This window comes from Mirounga leonina, unplaced genomic scaffold, assembly GCF_011800145.1.
Source record: "Mirounga leonina isolate KUSES-001 unplaced genomic scaffold, KU_Mleo_1.0 Mir_126, whole genome shotgun sequence".
Lineage (NCBI taxonomy): Eukaryota > Metazoa > Chordata > Mammalia > Carnivora > Phocidae > Mirounga > Mirounga leonina.
The window spans coordinates 16064223-16086421 of NW_023270314.1; the positions used below are offsets into that span (position 1 = coordinate 16064223).

The window sequence follows — 22199 nt, forward strand, 5'->3', positions numbered from 1 at the left end:
AGACCCAAGGAAAGGATGCAGGAGGCTACTGCAGAGTTGAGGCAGAAAGGAGTGAAGCTCAGAATGAGGTGAAAGCGGAGATAAAATTCGGTAAAACAGGGGTGCAGGATATATTTTGGCATTAAAGAAAGTGGTTTTGGTTTTTAGGTCTGTTGAATGTAAGGTGCCTGAGGAAAGTCTCTGACGATGTTCAGCTGAAACTACAGTGAAACATCGGACCCTTAGGACAAAGGCGTGAGTAAGACAGGGAGACTTCCACTCCGGAAGTGTGGGTGTGCATGTAACAAAGACTGCCAAGAATTCAGATCGAACCTATCGTTTACCTATTACATTGGCAAAGAAAAAGTGACAGGATTTTAAACTTGTGTCGTGTATTCTTTCACACTGCTGGCAGTGGGGCAAATGTGTGCCATCTTCCTGGCAGTATTTATCCTGGGTCTTAGGGGTGCTTATGCCCCCTGAATTAGTTGTTTCACCTTTTGGAGTCGGTGCTTAATTAACGTTCCAAAATGCAGACAATGACCGTGTATGGAGCTGCTCACTACAACATACTATGCAATTGAAAAAATGAAACCTGCAAACAGGCTCACTCAATGATAAGAAAATGATTAAATAAATTATGGTATGTTCATATGCTAGAATATTATGTAGCAATTAATAAAAATCGCATTCACTGACAATTGTAATGTGAACTGATGTGGGGAGAAAAACCCAATAAGGACACACAATTATATATAGATTATGAATTTAACTGTGCTAAAAATAAGAATAGTTTAAGACTGGAAGACAATATATTAAAATGTCACCGTGGATTATTTCTGTTTGGGAAACTGAGGTATGGCTGATGATTTGAAGAAGTCCAGTAACTGAGTTTGAATTAGGACCAGATAATCAATTTTATCTTATTTAAAATTTCTTTCCCTCTTCTGGGACGACTGGGTGGCTCAGTTGGTTGAGCGTCTGCCTTTGGCTCAAGTCATGATTCCAGGGCCCTGGGATCGAGTCCCCCATCGGGCTCCCTGCTCAGTGGGGAGTCTGCTTCTCCCTCTCCCTCTGCACCCTCCCCCGCTTGTGCTCTCTCTCTGACAAATAAATAAATAAAATCTTCAAAAAAATAAAATTTCTTTCCCTCTTCAAATGCATCTGTTAATATTCAGTTACTAATGCAATAATAATCTTTGGCTCACAGATGGTACCTTCTATTACACATCCTGATCATATATATATATATTTTAATGGATGTAGTCCATCAAAGGCCTAGAATCCCGAGTCCCATGTTCAAGTTAGTTAATATCATATCAGTGTATGATCATCCACTTTCATTTAGAGGGACATGATTGTTACACAAGAGATTCCCTGGGTATGTCAAAGACAAAAGATTAGCACAATGCATCATCCCTGAGAGGGGAATTCATCAATAGTCCTCACTTTAGCTGCACACCCAAGCAGCAAAAAGAAAGCCATATACCTACCCCCAGGAGCACACCTGATAGAGAGCTTATCAATATGAAGAGTATATTCACCAGTCACCAGAATTGGGCTACAAATATCCTAGAGTTGGAGATGTCCGGGATCACATCATAACTTCCTTCAAGATACGAATGCTGAACAAAGCATGTTGTTTCAGGACTTTAGGAGGAGTGCTCACTTGTGCACTCTCTCTCTCTCTCACACACATTTTGATATCTAGCCCAGTCCTAGCTCTCCAGCTGCTTTTGCTGAGGACTAACCTTGATAAAATGTTTAATTTTTAATTATAGAAGGCAAGTTTTCTGTCTACTATGTAGAAACAGATAAAAGGCTACTGAAGAATAAGGAACCTCACCAGGGTTATTTCAAAGGTATGTTGACCATATTTTCCAAAATCGAAATGGAGACATATGGACAGTAGAATGCAATTTGCCATTGTTTTTGGCTTTCCGGGACTGTTTTGGCACTTTGGATCAAGCTTGGGGAATTTTCCACTTTAGGAATCCCAACTACCCAAGGTAGAAGCCAGACAGTTCCTTCTCTGCATTCCTAATCTTCTTACAGGATGCTGGTATATGAACAGAGGGATTTGACAACCAGACACACCCACATGGGACTCTCATCCTGGAGGGAGGGATGTGAGGAAGTAGGCGCGCTCAGAGAGAGTTGGGGCAGGCTGGAGTCTTTGGATCTGAGGGTGAGGCAGGACAATGAGGTCTTTCCTGGAGCAATCCTATAGTCTGATTTGCTCCTTCATTCCTGTGGGGCAGCCTCTAAATCCAACTCTGGTCCTAGAATGGTTCTACCCTCTATCAGGTAGGCCTTCCAGGCAATGGCTTGGTTCAACATCATTCCATCATGTTTGAGGAAAATAGTTCCTTTACCAGGTGGTTTTTTCCCATTTATTTGTCCATGTTTATAGATTCCTGCATACAATGCCCAAAGTTTAATTAGGAAATATAAAATAAACACCGAGCATATTCATGTAACAGAATTCTATACGCCAGTCAAAACGGAAGAAACTAGCTATATGTAACAAGATGGATGATTCTCGCAGACATAAATTTCAACAGAAGGAGCCAGACACAGAATCTACACACTAGGAGGCCATTTCTAGAAAGTTAAAACTACAGGCAAAACCAAACCATGGTGTTATTCGTGAGGGTATTAACTTTGGAGAGGCACAAGCCTAGCTTCTAGGATGCTGATACTGTGCCGGTTCTTGATCTGGGTGGTGGATACAATAGAGTGTTACTCTGTGAATTACACTAATGATTTGTGCACTTTCCTGTTTGTATTTTACGTTCCAATGAAAAGCTTTTTCCCCTTGATTTATGGGTCATTTAAAAAAATCCCACAACTCTTACCAATATTCAATCCAGCACATTGCTGATAGTTTTTACAAAACTATTAGGTATTGATAGACCTCAAGAGTTAGTTTTTTTTTAACGTTTGAAGAAAAAAAGATCAGTACATGGGGAATTCTAAACATAGTCTATACCTAAGGATTGCATTTCAATGTATTCAAATGAAACCAAAGATCAGCTTGACAAGGTTTACTATGCCAAAGAATCCTTTTCAGGAAAGATTTCAATCTGGGGAGTGTTTAGGAGGCTTGCTTGCCCTCTCCCAATCCCCTTTCCTTACTACACAGGGGTCTCCAAATCATCCTCTGAAAATCTCTGGCTTCATGATTGAGGCCCTGTGCATGAGGTCTTATTTTCAAGTTCACAAATAAAAATGCAAGTGAGATAAAAACACTTCAAAAAAAAAAAGGTAGTTTCCCACCACCTAATGCAACTAGCTCTGCGGGGGGAGGGGAGTGCTGGGTGTTAACAGTGATTAGAAAAATGAAAGGAGAGGCGCCTGGGTGGCTCAGTCATTAAGCATCTGCCTTCGGCTCAGGTCATGATCCCAGGGTCCTGGGATCGAGCCCCGCATCGGGCTCCCTGCTCAGCGGGAAGCCTGCTTCTCCCTCTCCCAGTCCCCCCTGCTTGTGTTCCTTCTCTCGCTTTGTCTCTGTCAAATAAATAAATAAAATCTTAAAAAAAAAAGAATGAAAACATCATCCAGAATCACACCAAATCGGAAGAAGACAAAGGCAGCCAGAACTATCTTATTTATTATAAAGATACACCGTGAAGAACAGACCTGACTGTATACTGAAGCCTGGAATGGTACATGCCAAAATGTACAGTACTATACATAAAAGTGCATTGTCACAACAGATTAACAAAACATTTCTTTTCTTCCAGAACTGTAAAAGCATCCCCCCTATTTCCGCCTCAGAGCTGCGGGACTGTAACAGAGGCAGGACAGAGCACAGATGACACACGTGGGCGGAAGAAGCTCAGAGCGGGAGGGAGGACGCGGGGACACTGCGGGCAGGAAAGGCACAGTCACGGCTACCAGCAAAACGAGACAGTCTGATGACCGACAAGGATGCAAGACAAACGATACTGAGCACCGAGGCACAGGAAGGGGCACGGAGAAGCAGAGAGGACGCGGAGGAAGTTCCCACTGAAGTGGGCGGTAGGAATTGGGGGGGTGGGGGCGGGGAGGGGGGCAGACGCGGGGTGGGGCGGGTGGATGGGGCGACAGTAAAAAGCAAGGCTAAAACTCCTCTAAAATAGAAAGGCACTTTCACATGTACATACTACAGATGTACATCGACACAATTAGGTAACAGTCACAAGCAGGAAGCTACCAGTACTGTAATTGATCAAACCGACAGAAAAGGACAATACGGATTTAATTACGTGGGCAGGAGTTACCCTTGAGTCCATAGGTAAATAGCAGTCTCTCCTGTTACACAGCCACTCACTTTACTTTAAACATCTAGAATAACCATCACACTACACACTGAACTTGGATGAATGCTCTAAAGGGGGCATTCACAAATGCACGGTTTATATATTTCCTTTTACTAAACAGTTTCTAAGATAAGCATTATGGAACCCAGTACAATTATTTAAACATACAAAAGTCCCTATGTAATTTAAAGATACAGGTACCCATCTCGATTATACCACATAGACTATTTCTTTTAAAGAACGTATACTAGGGTAAGTGAAAGCTCGATTTCCAGTTTGTTTTACTCATCTGAATGGGGGTGTGTGTGCCAAAGTCACGCTGCACCCAGCCTGACACCCAGCCCAGCTGGAGGCTGGGTTTTCAGCTCAGGGGACAGTCTGGAGTGGGGAGCTCTATTGTACACATGGGTGAGCCTTTACCTCTAAGTGGCTCTGCAGCTGAAGCCTCAGTGGTGGGTAACTCAGAGCAAGACTCAGTCCCAAGTGCTTGTCCTGCATTCGTGGTTTCTCACTACTGTGGAATAAAACGAATGTGATCCCAAATCTGAAGTCTTCTAAATCCTCAACAGACCTCTGGGCTCTTTTTTTTTTTTTTAAAGTTTATTTAAATTCCAGTTAGTTAACATACAGTATGGGCTCTTTAAATTTTAAAGGTTGTAATTATCATATTAAAGTTTCTTCATTTTGTAGACCCCGTGTCATTCCCAAAGCTGAGGACACTACTACCCTTCCCACTTGTATCTTTTCCTTAATTAAATTATAAGCCCATTTTGGGAATGGCAAAAGTACGAAGAAAACTCTTGACTGATACAATGTGACCTGATCTCTCCATCTACTGATGGCTGTTCGCGCTCACCACAGTAGATTAAGTGGGACCCTGCTGTAAATTATTCTATGGATGGCTCAAGGAGCACCAAAGTCAAATTACGTCGTGTGAAAATGTGCAAAACTGTTGAACGATAGTGTTGACCCCGAACATGAATACAGAGCTCTGCAAAGGGCCATTTGACTGGTTCAAATAATTTACAGAACACTCATCAGAAAATCTATACTAAGTACCTTTCTCTCTCTCCTGATGATCCTCTCCCAACACCCCTGACCCCAACCAAAAGGTCAACTTGGTAAGCCTACTTCAGTGAGTTCTGTGGGTGAGACATGAACAGTTGTATCAGCTGTGAATATATATTCTTGTGTAAGTGGAGTCTGGTAATCTCTGTAGGGCCATCCTTTGCCCATCCTCAAAATAACCTCCTTCCCAAACCATGCATGAAGAATATGATCCTTCAAACTGGGACATAACATCTCCAGATTCTTTCCTTTTTGCCCATCCCTCGCACCTTCCCTCCTCCCCACTGCATGCTACACTGGTAGCTATAGAGAGGGCCACATGGTGGGTGAGGCTGCAGAAGCTTTTAATGAGCTTACAGGATGTAATTCTGGATCCTTTGTGAAGTGGCCACCTTGTCTTATCCCTGGAATCTGAGACTCTTACTAAAACAAAGTAAGAAAACGTGAGTCCTTACTCACTGTGAGGTCACATCCTTCCTTGGGAATTGGGCGGGGGGGGGGGGGGGGGGGGGGAGAAGATAGAAAAAAAAGAAAGGTTTCGGGGTGTCACCAGGGATATAGGGAGAAAAGAGAGACACATTTAAGGGCGTGATGGGAGAGCACTAGAAGTTTCCCGCAAGAAGGCCCAGCCTCTGAGGCTCTGAGGCTCTAGAGCAGCAAGTCCCCTGCTACCTAAGGGAGCAGAATCCTAATTTGGTGTTTGGAAAGGCAACCCTCATTTCATCAGAGGTGTAAACACTGAAGAGAGGAGACACTGGGCAGGCTTACCAGGGAGAAGTCTGAAGACATGAACTTGCAGGAGTAAGAGCTAAGTTAAAACTTGCAGAAGACACCTCCTCTCCCCATAATGAATTCAACATGCCTCTGCCCTTTTGATGCCCTCTGTAACGTGTTACTCTTCTATCAAAGATGGAAAGTAGCTTTAAAGAAATCCTTTAATTTCAATTTCTAAAAGATTTAAAGTCTCCCCCCCAATTATTTCCATTTCTTATTCTCTGCTTCTGTTTCCCCATATAGCAGCAGAGAATTAGAGACCAAAGTGGGATCTGGAAGGAACTGGGAGGTTATTTAGGAAGGTTTCAGTTTCCTAGGAATTTGGGAAGATGGTTTAAAAGGGTTAGTGCTACTTAAGAGCTCAATCCTGGCTGAGTCTCCCTGGTGTCTCAGATTGCTGAGGGACCAAGAGAGCTCAAGAGAAATGGTGAGAGGCTGGACAAGATGTTGAGCTGGGCATTGTTTTAAAAATGGGCAAAGAGGATGCTTCAGAAAACTCAAAGAGTTAAAAGCTTACCATACCTGGAAATACTTGAAAAAAAATTCTCCATTCAATCCATTTGTGAAATTAGGCCACCGGCTAGCAACCAGAAGTGTGACTTTGAAAGGTAACCCTATCTCATTAATTTAATCTCTCTCTGCATTAGAATGATTAGACTGGCAAATTGAGGGAGAGATCACAGTAATGACCTTGATTTTTCGTACAGATCCTCATTGTTTCCTGCGGGAGGAATTCACCAGTGGGTTAACAGATTCAAGTCCATACTGTGTCACTCTTAGATGGGCAGGCCAGTGGCTGCCAGTTTGAATCCAAACCTAGAAGGAAATCAATGGTGGTCGAAAGGGGTTAGTCTGGGCCATCCATTTTTCTTAAAAAAAGGTCTCTTCATCAGTAAGTTCAGTGACAAAGTAGGTAGGATGGCATAAGCTGCTGCTGGTAGGAGTGGTGATTTGTACCTTAGTAAAAACAACTGAATTCAAAGCAACTTTTTAAGACAGAGGGAAAACATAGGGAAAACTGTCTTTGTGCTAGGATGTCAGAGAAAGAGGTCCCTCACGGAGCTCACCTGACTATCTGAGTTCTGTTGAGACCACGTGGAAAAAAAAAAAAAAGGAAAGGAAAAAGTCAGTGGTTCCAGGTGCCAGATTGGAAGGCAATCACCCCGGAACCATGAGGTGCCCCTCCCACCTTGGCCAGCATGGCGCGTCCTCCAGAACTGGAGCCAGTTCTCTGTTGGCTCAGAGACACAAACGGAGAGCAGAGCTGGGGATTCCACTTAGGTTCCTCAGGCCTCTGTGCAGCCTGATTAAAGGAACCGAGGTCATTTAGCCAGAGGGAAGGCTGAGTGAGGCAAGGACTTGTGTGCCGCGTGTGTGCTCCGTTTCCAGGGGGAGAACACAGCGGTTTCGGGGAGCTAGAAGCATTCGCTAGGCAGTTGGTAACAACAGATCTCTGAAGGAGTCTGTGGAGTAGTGCAACCAGGAAGTCTTTAAAATTAGACTGTTCTAGTCCTTTGTGAATGCAGGGGATGGACTTGGAAATCTTCGGGGGCCTGATCAGGCTTGTGGAAGGAGTCACACCGAGAGCTCTGGAGGATTCTCTCTCTCTCTCTCACCTTTCCTAGGTTCAGCTCAAGCAGTAACTGCAGGGGTTCTCACCCCCCTTCCTCTGACCTTTTAACCTGGACCCAAGGGAGGGGACTCTTATGAAAGAGGCAAGCATCCAACTCATTCAGGCGGTGGGCTGCAACCTCCCCTGGGAGCGTCCCCCCGCACGGGTCCGAGGTGCTCACCGTCAGCTACCTAACAATGCCGTTAGCACCGTTCAGCCACCACCCCAAGTGCCACAGACCAACACTGGTTTTACACCAAGGCCTGGAAACTCAGATTCGCGTGCCTTCGGATCCAGACATTTCTGACTCACCCGGGCTGCACTAAACCCGAAGCACTATACCACACGGAGAGCAGAGCGGTGTTGTCTTCATTACAAATGGTGCAGCATTGGATTTTCAAGTAAATCTAAGTGTTTCTATTGTCTTTAAAATGACATAAGATATGTCCAGTTATTAAAAAAAAAAAGGAAAAAATTACAAAATACAAATGCCCGTGTTAATTTAGCTAGTTTCAGACATTACATTCGAGAACATAGAAAAGCCAAAAATCTCCAGTTGTAAGCACAAAACTAAGGAAAGTTATGGATCACCGACTTTTGTCACTGATCTGTTTCTTTTAAAATCACCAGCCCAGATGACCTTGCCCACCTGGTCTTTACATTGTGCAAGACTTGTCTGTTGGACCTTGGGAAGGTGGGGCAGGTCCTACAGTAGGGTTTGTTTTCGGAAGAACAGCAGGTTTTGGCCGAAGGGCTGGCGGCTTCAGCTGCACACCCATTCTGGGCGCCACCAGAGGCTTGAAAGTACTCATGGTGTCACTGGACGAGGTGGTGCTCCGTCGAATCTGCGGCTCTGAGCTCCTGAGGGCAACGTTGTGCAGGGGGCTGAGAGATTCCGTGGACGTGGCGGGGGTGGGAGCGTTTTTCACTTGTTCTAAGGTATCCAGCACCACATCGGGGGCATGCTTTGCTGTACTCTGTCTCTCCAGCTCTCGGAGTTCATTCAAAGCAGTGTTCATCGTCTCCTCGATATCCTGTTGAAGAATAACCAGAGAGAGAGAGACAGAAGAGAATGGTAATTAGTACTAACGTACAGAAACCCTTACGCTTCATCTCAAAGCAGACAGGCCTGCAAAGCAATGATGTTTTAACGTCGCTGGCGGTAGGATGTATACAAGCAGGGCTGTCCCACACTATTATTTCGACTGCGTGGTCAGCAGACCAAGATGCAAGGGTGTGTGGAGTCATCTATCAAACACCGGCCATCCCAAGGTGCCAGGCAGCCTTCTCGTGATTTCTCCCGTACATGCTGACTTACTGTACAGAATTCTATTTCAACTTATGGTTAAAAGATAGCTTCAATTTAGACACTGCAACAATTTCTCAAGAGATAGATGGGAATGGGAATGAAGCAGGCTTCTTTCATTCATTTAACAAATAATTTTGAGCACTTACTATATACTTGGCTAACTCCTAGCAGTTCTTCAAAATTCAGTTTAAGCCTTCCCCTGATAACTCTTGTCCAGTGGATCTCAGTGAAGTGGTACTGCCCCATAGACGGCATTTTTGTAATCTGCTATGTGTGCATTTTATTTTTTAAAGATTTATTTATTTATTTGAGAGAGAGAGTGTGAGCACAAGTTGGGGGAAAGGCAGAGGGAGAGAATCTCAAGCAGATTCCCCACTGAGCGTGGAGCCCCATGTGGGGCTTGATCTTACCACCCATGAGATCATGACCTGGGCTGAAATCAAGCCGGTCGCTCAACCAACTGAGCCACCCAGGTTCCCGTGTGTGTGTGTACTTTTAAATGCCACAAGAATGGGGTGGCATTATTGGCATTTGGTGGGCAGGGGTCATATATACTAGATCTGTTGCAGTGTCCCAGATAAATTTATATGCAATGAACTGTCCTGCATCTTGTTCAACTTCTGAATGTCCTTCAGACATTGATGTAGGTGAAAATCCTGTTTATAATAACGTGAGCCCTGACCCTAACTCTATCTTTTATCAATATGCCTTTTTAATTGTTGTATTTATGCTAATTATATACGTAGGTGAAAGCATCTTACTACTTTGTCTTCTAGCCTAGTCAAGCATTAACTGAAGTACACTTAATTGTTTTAATATTTAATTCCTTGTATTTTTGTATATTATATTTGGAGCTTTATATGTTTTTTTCAAATTACGTATCTCATCTGTCAATTTATTTCAGACAGTAAAGGGGGAATTACAAAATACATATTTCAAAAAGGTAGAGTGTGTTCCACTGATGGATGAACAGATAAGCAAAATGTGGTATATACATCAATGGACTGTTATTCACCTTAAAAAGGAAGGAAATCTTGCCACATGCTACAATATGGATAAACCTTGAGGACATGAAATTAAGTGAAATAGGGGCCAGTCACGAAAAGACAAATACTGTATGATTCCATTTATATGAGGAAGTCACACTCCCAGCAGCAAGCCGAATGGGGTGGCCAGGGGCTGGGGGTGGGGAGGGGAGAAAGGGAAGTTGTTCATCAGTGGGTATAGGGTTTCAGTTTTGCAAGATGAAAGAGTTCTGGAGATTTGTTTCACAAAATGTGAATATACTTTACTGAACTGCGCAGTGAAAAATGGTTACAATGGTAAATTTTACGTTATGTGCTTTACCAAACACACACACACACACACACACACACCCACACCCACGGTGGAGTATTGTGTGGGACGGGAGGGGTGAAGACCCATCGCCCAGGTCTGACTGACACGCCTCTTCTCTACACTCCCGGGGCTCCTTTCACTCACCTGGAGCATAACCCTCATGGCGCTGCATAATGGGAACGGATTTCCATTTCCAGCTCCCTCACAGGACTGCAAGCACCTTCAGAAAGCAGCTGGGTAATGATTTAGCGTTGCTTCTATAAAGCCGGGCAGAGGACCTGGCACATAGTAAGTGCTCAATAAAAGTTTGCTAAATGACTAAACCAAGATACAATGATCACATATGGATACTGTTGTTTTTAAAAAAGCCCCATCAGGGATTCCACTGATTTGTTTAATAAGAGCATCTGCATGTTTTTTGTATGAACACCATGATGGCAGGCTTACTTGTCCTCATGGGAAAATCCGAAGATGAGAGATGGAAAGATAAATAAAGGACACAGCTGGAAGCCGTTTTGGGAAGATGACATCACTTTTCAAGTGATTATTTTCTTATGTTATTTCTATTTGATGCTAAACATATGGATTTTTTTTATAAGTATTTGCCCCAGATCGTGCAGAGCCTGGTTTATCTGTTGAGTTTTTGTTTTTATGATTTACAGTTAAAGGATTTCCTGGGGTGCCTGGGTGGCTCAGCTGGTTAAGCATCTGACTCATCTCAGTTCAGGTCTTGATCTCAGGGTGGTGAGTTCAAGCCCTGCATTAGGCTCCACACTAGACATAGAGCCTACTTAAAAACAAAAACAAAGAAACAAGCAAAAAGGATTTCCTGGTTCTAGAAGCAAAAGGGTTAAACAGGCATTGTTACACCTTCCCACCCCAAAGCTCCTAATTCCCTATCTTTCTAACCTAAATCCTCTTTCACCTGCTTATCATAAGCAGTGATGTTATAGATTTCTCAAACTGTTAAATTCAGCTGTAATCAAATATCACTGATTCTATATAGGTCTCCAAGGGCCCTGTATAGTATTTCAAATAGAGAAAACCAAAAGGTCTTTTTGATTTTTGCTGAGAAATTGCTATACATTTAAAATTGGTTTAATTTTGGGGTGCCTGGGTAGCTCAGTCGTTAAGCGTCTGTCTTTGGCTCAGGTATGATCCCAGGGTCCTGGGATCGAGCCCCGCATCGGGCTCCCTGCTCAGCGGGAAGCCTGCTTCTCCTTCTCCCACTCCGCCTGCTTGTATTCCCTCTCTCACTGTCTCTCTCTCTGTCAAATAAACAAATAAAAAAAAAAAATTGGCTTAATTTTTAAAAAACACATTAAACCCCTCAAAACCTAATCTACATCCAAAATTTTCTTTAGGACAATGGAAATAGCTTGGAAATTTGTCACATCAGTGTAGGTCTCCTTGGGCACTCTTTATTAAAAATAATTCATCTTTAATAGTTCCCCATGTTTGTTCATTTATTTCTCATTCACTCTCTTTTTTGATCGATTTAGCTCTTTTTTAAGCTTCAGATGGCTGGAAGATGCTTTAGATTAAAATGGCAAACCCTGAATCTATTCACCTCTTTCATCATTGGTGATACCCATATTTTCTGATGGCCTATGCTGGAAAAAAAAAAAAAAAAAAAAAACTAGAGGAAAAATGGCAGAATGATGGAAAATCCATTAATCAATCTTGTCTTACCTTTACTTTGTCAATTTTAATCATTAGAAAAAAACTACAAAGTCCTTTGCACAAACTGTTGGGAAGAGAAGAGTGACAGAGGACCCAGACCTGCTGTTCTTCAAATAGCTATTATTTCTCCTACTATTTATGGACTAATCCAGCATTTCTCCTAAATTGGAAAGGTCATGTTTCTCCTACACTAACTTTTATCTGTTTCTGGCTCTCCATTCTTTCTATCAATTTGTCTATTTTATTATCTTTAGCATGCTTTTGGGATCTGGTAGGGTTAGCCCTTCCTCATTATTATTTCTTTTCCAGACTTTACTGGCTATTTAGCAATGATGTGTTTGAATGCCCCGGGTCCTACACTTCTGCCATGTCTTTGAATCAATATGAATCTAATCACTTGGGCCCTTCCAGTAACAAATTGTTCTTCTAAAGAGACCCTTAGTCAGGCCTTAAAGAATAGACTAATTTCTTTTCTGTTTTCTTTAGTTGGTTCTCTACAAAAAGCATGACTACAAAGAGGAAGTCCTGCATCCCTCCATCACACCGCAGGTACACAGCAGGTGCCATTCCATTCCACGCATCCTACCTGAGCGATTGTCTCTGGGTCCAATGGCTTGTGGTCATTGAAGCCTGTGTATTGCCCTGACGATGTGGACCTTCTAATAGGAGGACTGTCAATCTTCTTGAGGGAGTCATGCCGGCTGATATTGGTCAGGCTGCCGTGGCCTGGCCTGCGCCTCCTCTCAGGACTGTCGTTGGCGAGGCCACGGTTCTGCAGCAGGCCCCGGGGGTGACTGCCCAGGCTTGGGGACCCCAGGTCAACTGAGGAGTTGGAAAGAGCATGTGGGGGGTGCAACGGGCAATGGCCATCGCTGGTCCTGCCAGGACGCCTTACTGGAGGGGGTGGCTCTCCTCTTTTTCTTTGTCTAAAAGTACACAAAAAAAGAGAAAATAGGAGAGCTTATCACGCCGGGTAATACTACAAAGCCGCGGGTTCTGCGGCTCCTCGAAGTGCTTGGAAAAGTGGAGGTTCAGGAGCCTGATTATCAGACCCCACCCACCTGGCTAGATAGCTGTCAGGGTGTCGGTCTGTTGGGGAGTTCATGTCCTTGGACGAAGACTTGTCCTCAGTGACGGGCCCACTGCTGGCCTCGCTGTCAGCTTTTTGGCTCAGAGTGTCTGAAAACGTGTCATCCCTGCAACAAGGAGAATCAAGAGTGAGAGTCTTTCGCAAGATGAATGGGAACAAAAAAAATAAGTGACGTGGGCTTTACATATCTAAGTCTTTCTCTTATCAACATGACTTTTTTCATAATAAAAATGTACATTTCATTGCAGGTGAAGTGCAACAAAGAGCAAAATCACAGTCACTCATGATATGATATAACAGCCAGACGCCACTACTGCTAGAATTTGAGACAATATCCTTCTCTACTTTTTATCTACGCCTGGGTAAACATGTATGATGTCTGCTATATATGTACGGTATTTGTACTTAGATACTTATAGGTTTATGTAGCTTAGATATCTATGACTGTATGTCTGTATACACATACACATAATATTTCTTGGCTTCTGAAATCCACATTTTAACATTTTTTTTCTTTTTCTGAAGTTAGGCTGAATCATTTGTTTTTTATTTTTTAAAATACTTTTTAATAGTTTTTTTTTTTTTAAAGATTTATTTATTTGACAGAATGTGGGGGAGCACAAGTAGGGGGAGCAGCAGAGGGAGAGGGAGCAGCAGAAGCAGAAGCAGACTCCCTGCTGAGCAAGGAGCCTGATGCGGGGTTCCATCCCAGGACCCTGAGATCATGACCTGAGCCAAAGGCAGACGCTTAACAGACTGAGCCACCCAGGCGCCCCTAGGCTGAATCATTTAATCACTGTATACATTTTATGGTATTATTTCTCTTTTCCTTGAAAAAATGCTCTTAAATTAGTGCTGCACTGTGAAATATTATACTCACAAAATAGGGATTATATTGTACATATGATTTTGCAACCCGTTTCTTTCATTTACTATATTATGGCCATCTTCTCATCCCTTTAATTTTTAAAATACAGCAATATTAAAAAAAAAAAAAAAGGGAAGCCTGAAGATGATTCTTTTGAGACGTTCAGGTCAGTGTCTTCCCTCTCAGGAATCTGGAATTGAAACGGTAGCCAGACAGCAAGAGACGAGTACCGCTGGTTTTGGAACCAGCGGCGTTTCTACAGCTCTTGAAGCTATTCTCCACATGGCGGATTTTTCTAAGAGCCTGAAAGCTTCCATCTCTCACTAGCCCTTGCTCCGAATCTGCTGGTGGAGTTTGGAAAATGAAAACCTGCTGGCCCCGAAGTACCATTAGCAAAGACCCAACAGCAAGGCGAAGAACGGCGCCCGGCTCAGAGGTTCGGGCTCTGCGATCCCTTCCGCTCCTTTCTCGAAAGACCAAGGTCGCTTTAGCAACAGTGGCTGGAGACTTCCGGCGGAAGCGGCAGCCCGGCGGAAGCGGCAGCGCGGCGGCCGCAGCACCCGCGCGGCCGGCACTACTCACATATCCTGCACCACGATGTACTGGTGCGGCACGAGCCCGTCGATGCCGTTGTGCCTGCCTTCCCACCAGTCCTCGGACGCGCGGTGATACAGCAGCAGGGAGGCCCCCTTCTTGAAGGACAGTTCTCTGGCCGATCGCCCCACGTAGTCAAACTTGGCTATCGCTTCTATTGGCTCACATTCTACAGAGAACACACCAGAAGGCGATGAGGGACAGAGTTGTGAGGTAAGCCCGAAACGCTACGTGAACGTTCTCTAGGCGGCCTTGGAAATCGACAAGGCCATTTCAATATCCAGAGCGAACAAGGTAATAAACAAGTCCTCAGTGCGGGACAAAATCAGGCTGTTCAGGGAGATACAGAAAAACATTCTCTTGCTGTCATCAGTTTTTCACGCGAAGAAAAATGGAACACTGGGTCTTAATTTCCACAGCCTCTTACCAGAGACAGAATGACAGCTAATAAAAAATATTTTAAACTCTGCAACATGATAATATGAGATCTTTCCTTGGGTTGTAATATTCTCCGTAATAGCTCCAATATTATTTTGACAATGATGGAGTTCCTTGTAACATGTTAATAACCGTGGATAACATGGAAAAATCACTATCCCAGGACACCAGGAAGTTTATGCTTTATTTGCTTATTTAAAGAAAAATCAAGTTTATAAAAACCAGCACATTAAATACTATTTGGGTACATTTAATTTCTTCATGTACTTTTCTGGGACTATCAAATCTTCCAACTACCACTGACAGTAAAGATAATTTTGTTTTCTCTAGGATCAGTAATAAATTTTAGTTGCCTATGAAACAAGCATAACTTAGACTGTCCTGTACCCAAATTAAAAGACCAGATTCAAAAATTATATTATCCAGAGGTCAAAAGATATTCAAGGGGATTATGGTGAGTGAAAAAAACCTATCTCAAAAGGTTACATACTGTATGATGCCATTTATATAACCTGCTTGAAATGACATAATAATCAAGATGGAGAACAGATCAGTGGTTGCCAAGAGGTTGGGAAGAAATGGCAATGGCTATAAAAGGGGAGCACAAGGGACCCTGGCGATGAAACTGTATGTGACTAAGTAAACATCTGCACACACAGCTGAGTGCACGTGAAACTGGTGAAATGTGAATATGGCAGATGGGGTGTGTCAATGTCAATTTCCTGGCTGTGATATTATGCTACAGTTATATAAGATTTTTACCATGGAGGGAAGCTGGGATCTCTCTGTAGGATTTCTTATAACTTCATGTGAACCCACAATGATCTCAAAAAAAAAAAAAGATACTGAACTCTGGGCCTAGAATTGGAATTTCAGCCCTGATTTAATTCTGATCACAAAGGTTGAAGGCAAATAAGAGGACAAACTATACAAAACAACTACAAGAGATGCTTTTTGTGATTCAGCTTATTGCAAAAAGCCCTTCAGTTCAGGGCCTTATGATCTTTGCTCTTATCTCTCACCATCCCCCTATTTTCATTCCTGCTATCTACAACAGATGAGTAAACTTCTAATCAATAATAAACAGAGGGCGCCTGGGTGGCTCAGTTGGTTAAGCCACTGCCTTCGGCTCAGGTCATGATCCTGGAGTCCCGGGATCAAGTCTCGCATCGGGCTCCCTGCTCGGCGGGGAGTCTGCTTCTCCCTCTGACCCTCCCCCCTCTCATGTGCTTTCTCTCTCTCTCATTCTATCAAATAAATAAAATAAAATCTTAAAAAAAAAAAAAAACAGAAAGGGGCAATACAAGTGCTAAATGTTCAGAGAAATGTATCTATGCAATGAGCAATGTCTCATTTGCTAAAAACTGAGCATGTATTGGTTTCTGAATACTCTAGCATATATGCACACATAATAGATTAAAACCTGTCAAATATTTTCTCAGGAATTGTCTTCTATTTTGCCTGGTAATGAACCTTCCCATTTAAAACAGTTTATTTTTCCCCAAAGATTCTTGAAATATGTTTAATATCTTGTATGGAATAACTGCATAAGAAATCATTGGATAGCCAGCTAGGCTTCTTTCTCACTTGATAAATTCAAACATTCTCTGGGCCATATAAGGCACAAGCATAAAAATCAACAAAACACATTGAAAAAGCTTAGGGTTTACCTTATGTGAAGGGCCTGTGTGAATTTCAGCTATACATTTAAATACTATAATCTACATGTCATATACTTCTTAGCAAAGTAGGTGTAAAAATAATTTTAGAACAATAGTTTAAGTCCTTTAACAACTGACTATAACTTTCAGATCATATGTTAGCACTCTAGTATTCCCTCCTAAAATTATATATATATATATATTTAAAATATTTATTTATTTAAGAGAGAGCAAATGAGCATGCATGGGCAGCAGGGAGGGGAGAGGCAGAGGGAGACAGAATCTCAAGCAGACTCTGCACTGAGCATGGAGCCCACATGGGGGCTCAATCCCATGACCCTGAAATCATGACCTAAGCTGAAACCAAGAGTCAGACACTTAACCAACTGGGCCACCCAGGTGTCCCTAAAATTATATTCTTTATTAAAACAATATGAATAGCAGCTTTATTAAATATCTACAAATCTGCTTTATAGAGGAGGGACTATAACTTTATATTCAAAGAGACTGACTTTATAGTTTGTTTTAAAATTGCAGATAAAGAATAAATCCTGGTTGATCAGAGATGATGATGCCAATTTTTTTAACTCTAATTCTCCTTGGGGAACAGAAATAAACATGTCCATGGTACAGGAGACATGAATAAACATATCCATGGGGAGGAAAGAAGACATGCCCATTTGTTAAAAAGAATTTCATGACATGTATTTCGCAAATTCCTATGTCAACATGCCTGTGTAATTTGAATTTCATTTTACTGAAAAAAATGGAAAGATACCAGCCCATAACATAGTGTGCAGTCTATGTACTTGTCAAAGGGAAATGAAGAAAGAACCATTAATGTTCTTTAGACATTAATTAGACATTCAGTCATACATTGTCAGTGCTGGCCAAGGGCTATTTAAAACTAACAGATATATATATATCTATTTTATCATAATTTTAGAATCATGCACTCTGTGCTTGTTATCTCTGTTTATTTGTTGAAACAACTAGCAAAGAATTATCAGACTCTGCTTATTTAATTCAAATGTGGGGAGATTATGAAAGAATGACCCGATGAATCAGAAGTACATTTTATTGGTAATTCTTTATCAACTAGTTATTCTGAGCAATTTCATTATTTTGACTCTTTCTACTCCCATGGGAGTCATTTTGCAGTCAAGAGTCAATCAATAAGCTACTTACACAACATCTTAGTCTACTTATTGCAGAGCAAATCAATCTGAGGGCATGGCAATGCACCATTCCCTTTCCTATGGAGTCACATGGTCTTTTAAGGGCGTCAGAGACACTGTGGAATGTCACTGCTATCGATAACAGCAAGAGGAACACGGTAACTTCACTTTCCTGCATGGCTACTACAGCTCTGTGTAAAGGAGAAAAAAATTCAGTACAGCTCATTTTCTGACTGCCTGGTGCTATCAAGTCTTGTATTTCCATTTCTTGTCATTTCATACAAAATGCAGTACATTGCATTTTCTCTTTGGGACCTTGCTGTCCCTGACACTTGCCCTCCTAGATCTGTCGCCTACTGCCCTCGCAGGTGACAGTTCTGTTCTAGGACAGCCTCTTTCAGAAACAAAAGCTACCCTTCTCGAGCAATACCATGAAAGAGAAAAGAAAATACCTGGGTATCACAAAGATAATCAATACTCTAGTTGATTTAGTTACAGAACTTTAGAGGTTGGCTGTGGGCAAGGGTATCTGTCCTTTGTACGCAATGCTTTTCTTTCCAGCAAAATCAGGTGAACATGGGTAAAACGTTATAGAAAACACAGAGCCCTCAGTGAAGCTTCTCTTTTGTAGTCAAAAGGTAAGAATAACTAACAGATGGCAGGGTGGGGAGACTGATGTTTGGGAAGAGAGATGGCTGGGGCTTTGTCTTAGCTTTCCCGGCCACTAGGGAAAGCAAGGAAACAGAGAAGTCATCAGTGAGAAAGGAATAAATCGTATGGAGAAACAAAGGAACTCAAGACAAAAGAAGGGATGGTGGCAGAGGTGGGGCCCAGAGACTTTCAAAAGCAACATCACAGAAGTAGAAGCTCTCACTGTAAAGAATTTCTTCTAAATGAAGTTCTGAAAATGTCAATTCATTTTACTTTTAAAAACATAAACTTTTTTCTTTTGGCTCAGATGTAACTTTTTAATATACAGACAGGAATCTAAAATGCAATGCATGTTGAAGTGAAACAATTTAAACTTTTTTTTTTTTTAAGGCAGAGGGTGGATATTAGACATCCTGATTACCCTTACCATCTTGCTGAAATCAACAAAAAATCCTGGATTTTTTTTAAAAAAAATTTTATTTGTCCATTTATTTGACAGAGAGAGAGAGGGAGTACAAGCAAGGGGAGCAGCAGAGGGAGAGGGAGAAGCAGGCTTCCCACTGAGCAGGGAGCCCGATGTGGGGCTTGATCCCAGGACCCTGGGATCATGACCTGAGCCGAAAGCAGATGTCCAACTGAGCCACCCAGGCATCCTGAAAAATCCTGGATTTAAAAAAATCTTGGTAATTGCATTAATAAGCTACCACGACAGTAAGGAATATTAAAGACAAAAAACTCAACAAAAGTAGGAACCCAGTGAGGTAAACAGAACACGAGAAAATGAGAGTCAGAGTTTGCCTTGAGGGTACTTTCCCTGCCGGGTTAACTTAAGGTTTCATTTTGGACAAAAAACTAAGTCCAGTGTCTGCTCAGTGTGGAGAAGGTAAATCCCCTATAAAGGATCACACTCTCAGTGTTACAGTGAGCTTCTAATTCTAGAACTCTTCTTCCCTCCTAGCCCTCCATACTTCTCCATAGATGGTATATATCACCCCCGCCCCCTCCCAGACTTAAAAATAGAATCTATCTCAACCTTGGAACAAATCATCTCTAAGAATCCTAACCACATTCCAGTCCTCAGGTAGGTTTGCAGTTTAAAATCACACTACCTGGGTGGCCTGGGAAACCTCAAGCTAAAAATTCACTATGGTCCCAAGTTGGCTGTGCCCCAGGCAGAAGTAAATGAAAAGCCTTTCTGGAGGAATTTACCTTCAATTGAGCCTAAAGGAATTCCACACAGTTCCAAGGAATACATAAAAAATTTACAAAACACTCTGGAAAATAAGACTCAGTGAGCAAGAACCAAAAAAAAACCCAACCAAATCCAGGAAGACTGCAGATACTAGAATGATCAGAATCACAATTTAAAAACAATGGAAAGGATTAATATGAGTAAAGAGCAAAAGACTGTAAAAAATGATTAAGCAGCAGATGCGAAAGTGAACCAAACAAATGCAGAAAAGAACTTATAAACTCAGTGGATGGGTTTAAAGCAGATTAGTCATAGCTAAAGAGAAAATAAAAGGATCATGTATACAGCTAAAGAGGTACTAAGAGAAAACTGACAGCTTTATATGTTCATATTAAAAAAGTGTTGGGGCGCCTGCGTGGCAGTCGGTTGGGTGTCCGACTCTTGGTTTCAGCTCAGGTTGTGATCTCAGGGTTGTGTGATCGAGCCCCGCGTGGGGCTCTGTGCTCAGTGCAGAGTCTGCTTAAGACTCCCTCTGTCCCGGGCGCCTGGGTGGCTCAGATGGTTGGGCGTCTGCCTTCGGCTCAGGTCATGATCCCAGGGTCCTGGGATCGAGTCCCACATCGGGCTCCCGGCTCAGCGGGGAGCCTGCTTCTCCCTCTGACCCTCTCCCCTCTCATGCTGTTTCTCTCTCGCTCGCTCTCTAAAAAATAAATAAAATCTTAAAAAAAAAAAAAAAGACTCCCTCTGTCCCTTTCTCTATCTTTCTCTAAAATAAATAAATAAATCTTAAAAAAAAAAAAAGTGTCGAACAGCCATCCCTGAAGTGCCAGTGGCCAAAATGAAGTTCAATCCCTTTGTGACCTCTGACTGGAGCAAGAACCGTAAAAGGCGTTTCAACGCACCTTCCCACATTCACAGGAAGATTATGTCATTCCCTCTTTCCAAAGAGCTGAGACAGAAGTACACCATTTGATCCATGCACATCCACTAGGATGATGAAGTACAAGTTGTGTGAGGATACCAGAAAAGTCAGCAAATGGGCAAAGTGGTCCAGGTTACAAGAAGAAATACGTCATCCTCATTGAATGAGTACAGCAAGAGCAGGTAAATGGCACAACTGTCCACATGGGCATTCACCCTGCCAAGGGGGTTATCACTAGACTAAAATTGGACAAAGACTGCAAAAAGATCCTTGAACCTAAAGTCAAACCTTGCCAAGTAGGAAAGGAAAATAGCAAATATAAGGAAGCAACAACTGAGAAGATGCGGGAATAAGGTAATCTGATATACGACTTTAAATAAAAACTGTTAAAATGAGAAAAAAAAGTGTTGAAAAGTAATGTTAGAGATTAAACTTGTTGGAAAAAGAAAAAAATGATCTCTAAAGAGAAAAGTATAACAGTTTATTGAGAGACATTAAATAACTAGAAATATGTTTGTGGACTGGAGGAATGAATATTACAAAAATGTCAATTCTGTCCATGTTAATATATGTAGAGTTAGTACAATACTATCAAAACCATCAAAACCATCAGGTTTTTAGTTCTAATGTATGTTTTAAAAACTTGAAAAACTGAGTCTAAAATTTAAGTGAAGTTGCAAAAGATTAAGAATTGTTAAGGAGAGCAAAATCAGAGGTCTTGATTTGCCAAATATTGAGATTTATTAAAAGGTATCAAAATTAAGACAGGAGGGATAGACAAGTAGATCAGTGGAAAACAGGAGAGCCCAGAAACAGACTTGTGCAAAGAGGACCTGTGATTTATGCAGAGCTGTGGAGAAAGGACAATTAATGCTGGGACAACTGTGCATCCATATGGAGAAAAAGGAATGGACCCCAACCTCACAACATACCTCCAAAGAAATTCCTGGTAGAATAAAGACCTATGTGTGAAAAACAAAACATGAAAGCATTTAAAAAAGAATACGGGTGGGGGGGCACCTGGGTGGCTCAGTCAGTTAAGTGTCTGCCTTCGGCTCAGGTCATGATCCTGGGGTCCTGGGATCGAGTCCCACATCGGGCTCCTTTTTCAGCAGGGAATCTGCTTCTCCATCTCCTTCTGACCCTGGCCCCAGCTCGTGCACGCCCTTTCTCTCTCTCCAAAATAAACAAATGTTAAAAAAAAAAAGAAAGAGAGAAAGAATATGGGGGAATTATCTTCATTACCTTCATTCAGCACAGAAGGATTTCTTAAAGGAGACACAAAGTGAAACAACCATGATTGGGTAACTTCAACTCCTTTAAAATTTCCTTGTTTAGCAAAAGACATAATAAGCACATGAAAAACAAATTACAGAGCACAAGATATTTGCAAAACATATACACAATAAAAGACCTGATCCATACCCACAAACTACTCTTATAAATAAGAAAAAAACCAAAGACAAATCAAATTAAACCAAGCAAAAAAAGTCCAGAGAAATGAAGAGTGGGCAGGCAAATGGGCCCCAAATGGGCAA

General features: G+C 42.1%; 1 protein-coding gene and 1 pseudogene across 3 annotated transcripts in view; one reads left to right on the forward strand and one right to left on the reverse strand.

The window, feature by feature from the left end:
* Positions 1–3575: 3575 nt before the first annotated feature.
* Positions 3576–22199, reverse strand: part of SRGAP1 (SLIT-ROBO Rho GTPase activating protein 1) — a 271254-nt gene continuing 252630 nt past the window's right edge. For 2 of the 3 annotated variants that reach the window (XM_035002229.1, XM_035002228.1), the window contains exons 19-22: positions 14608–14788; positions 13129–13263; positions 12654–12993; positions 3576–8771 (exon numbers count right to left, since the gene is read on the reverse strand). In XM_035002229.1, the coding sequence (XP_034858120.1) occupies positions 8394–8771; positions 12654–12993; positions 13129–13263; positions 14608–14788 (1034 nt within the window). In that variant the 3' untranslated portion in view covers positions 3576–8393. Of the gene's footprint in view, positions 8772–12653; positions 12994–13128; positions 13264–14607; positions 14789–22199 lie in introns of those variants that run through there. The other variant, XM_035002230.1, reaches the window with a different exon arrangement.
* On the forward strand, positions 20564–21014 carry LOC118008629 (annotated as a pseudogene).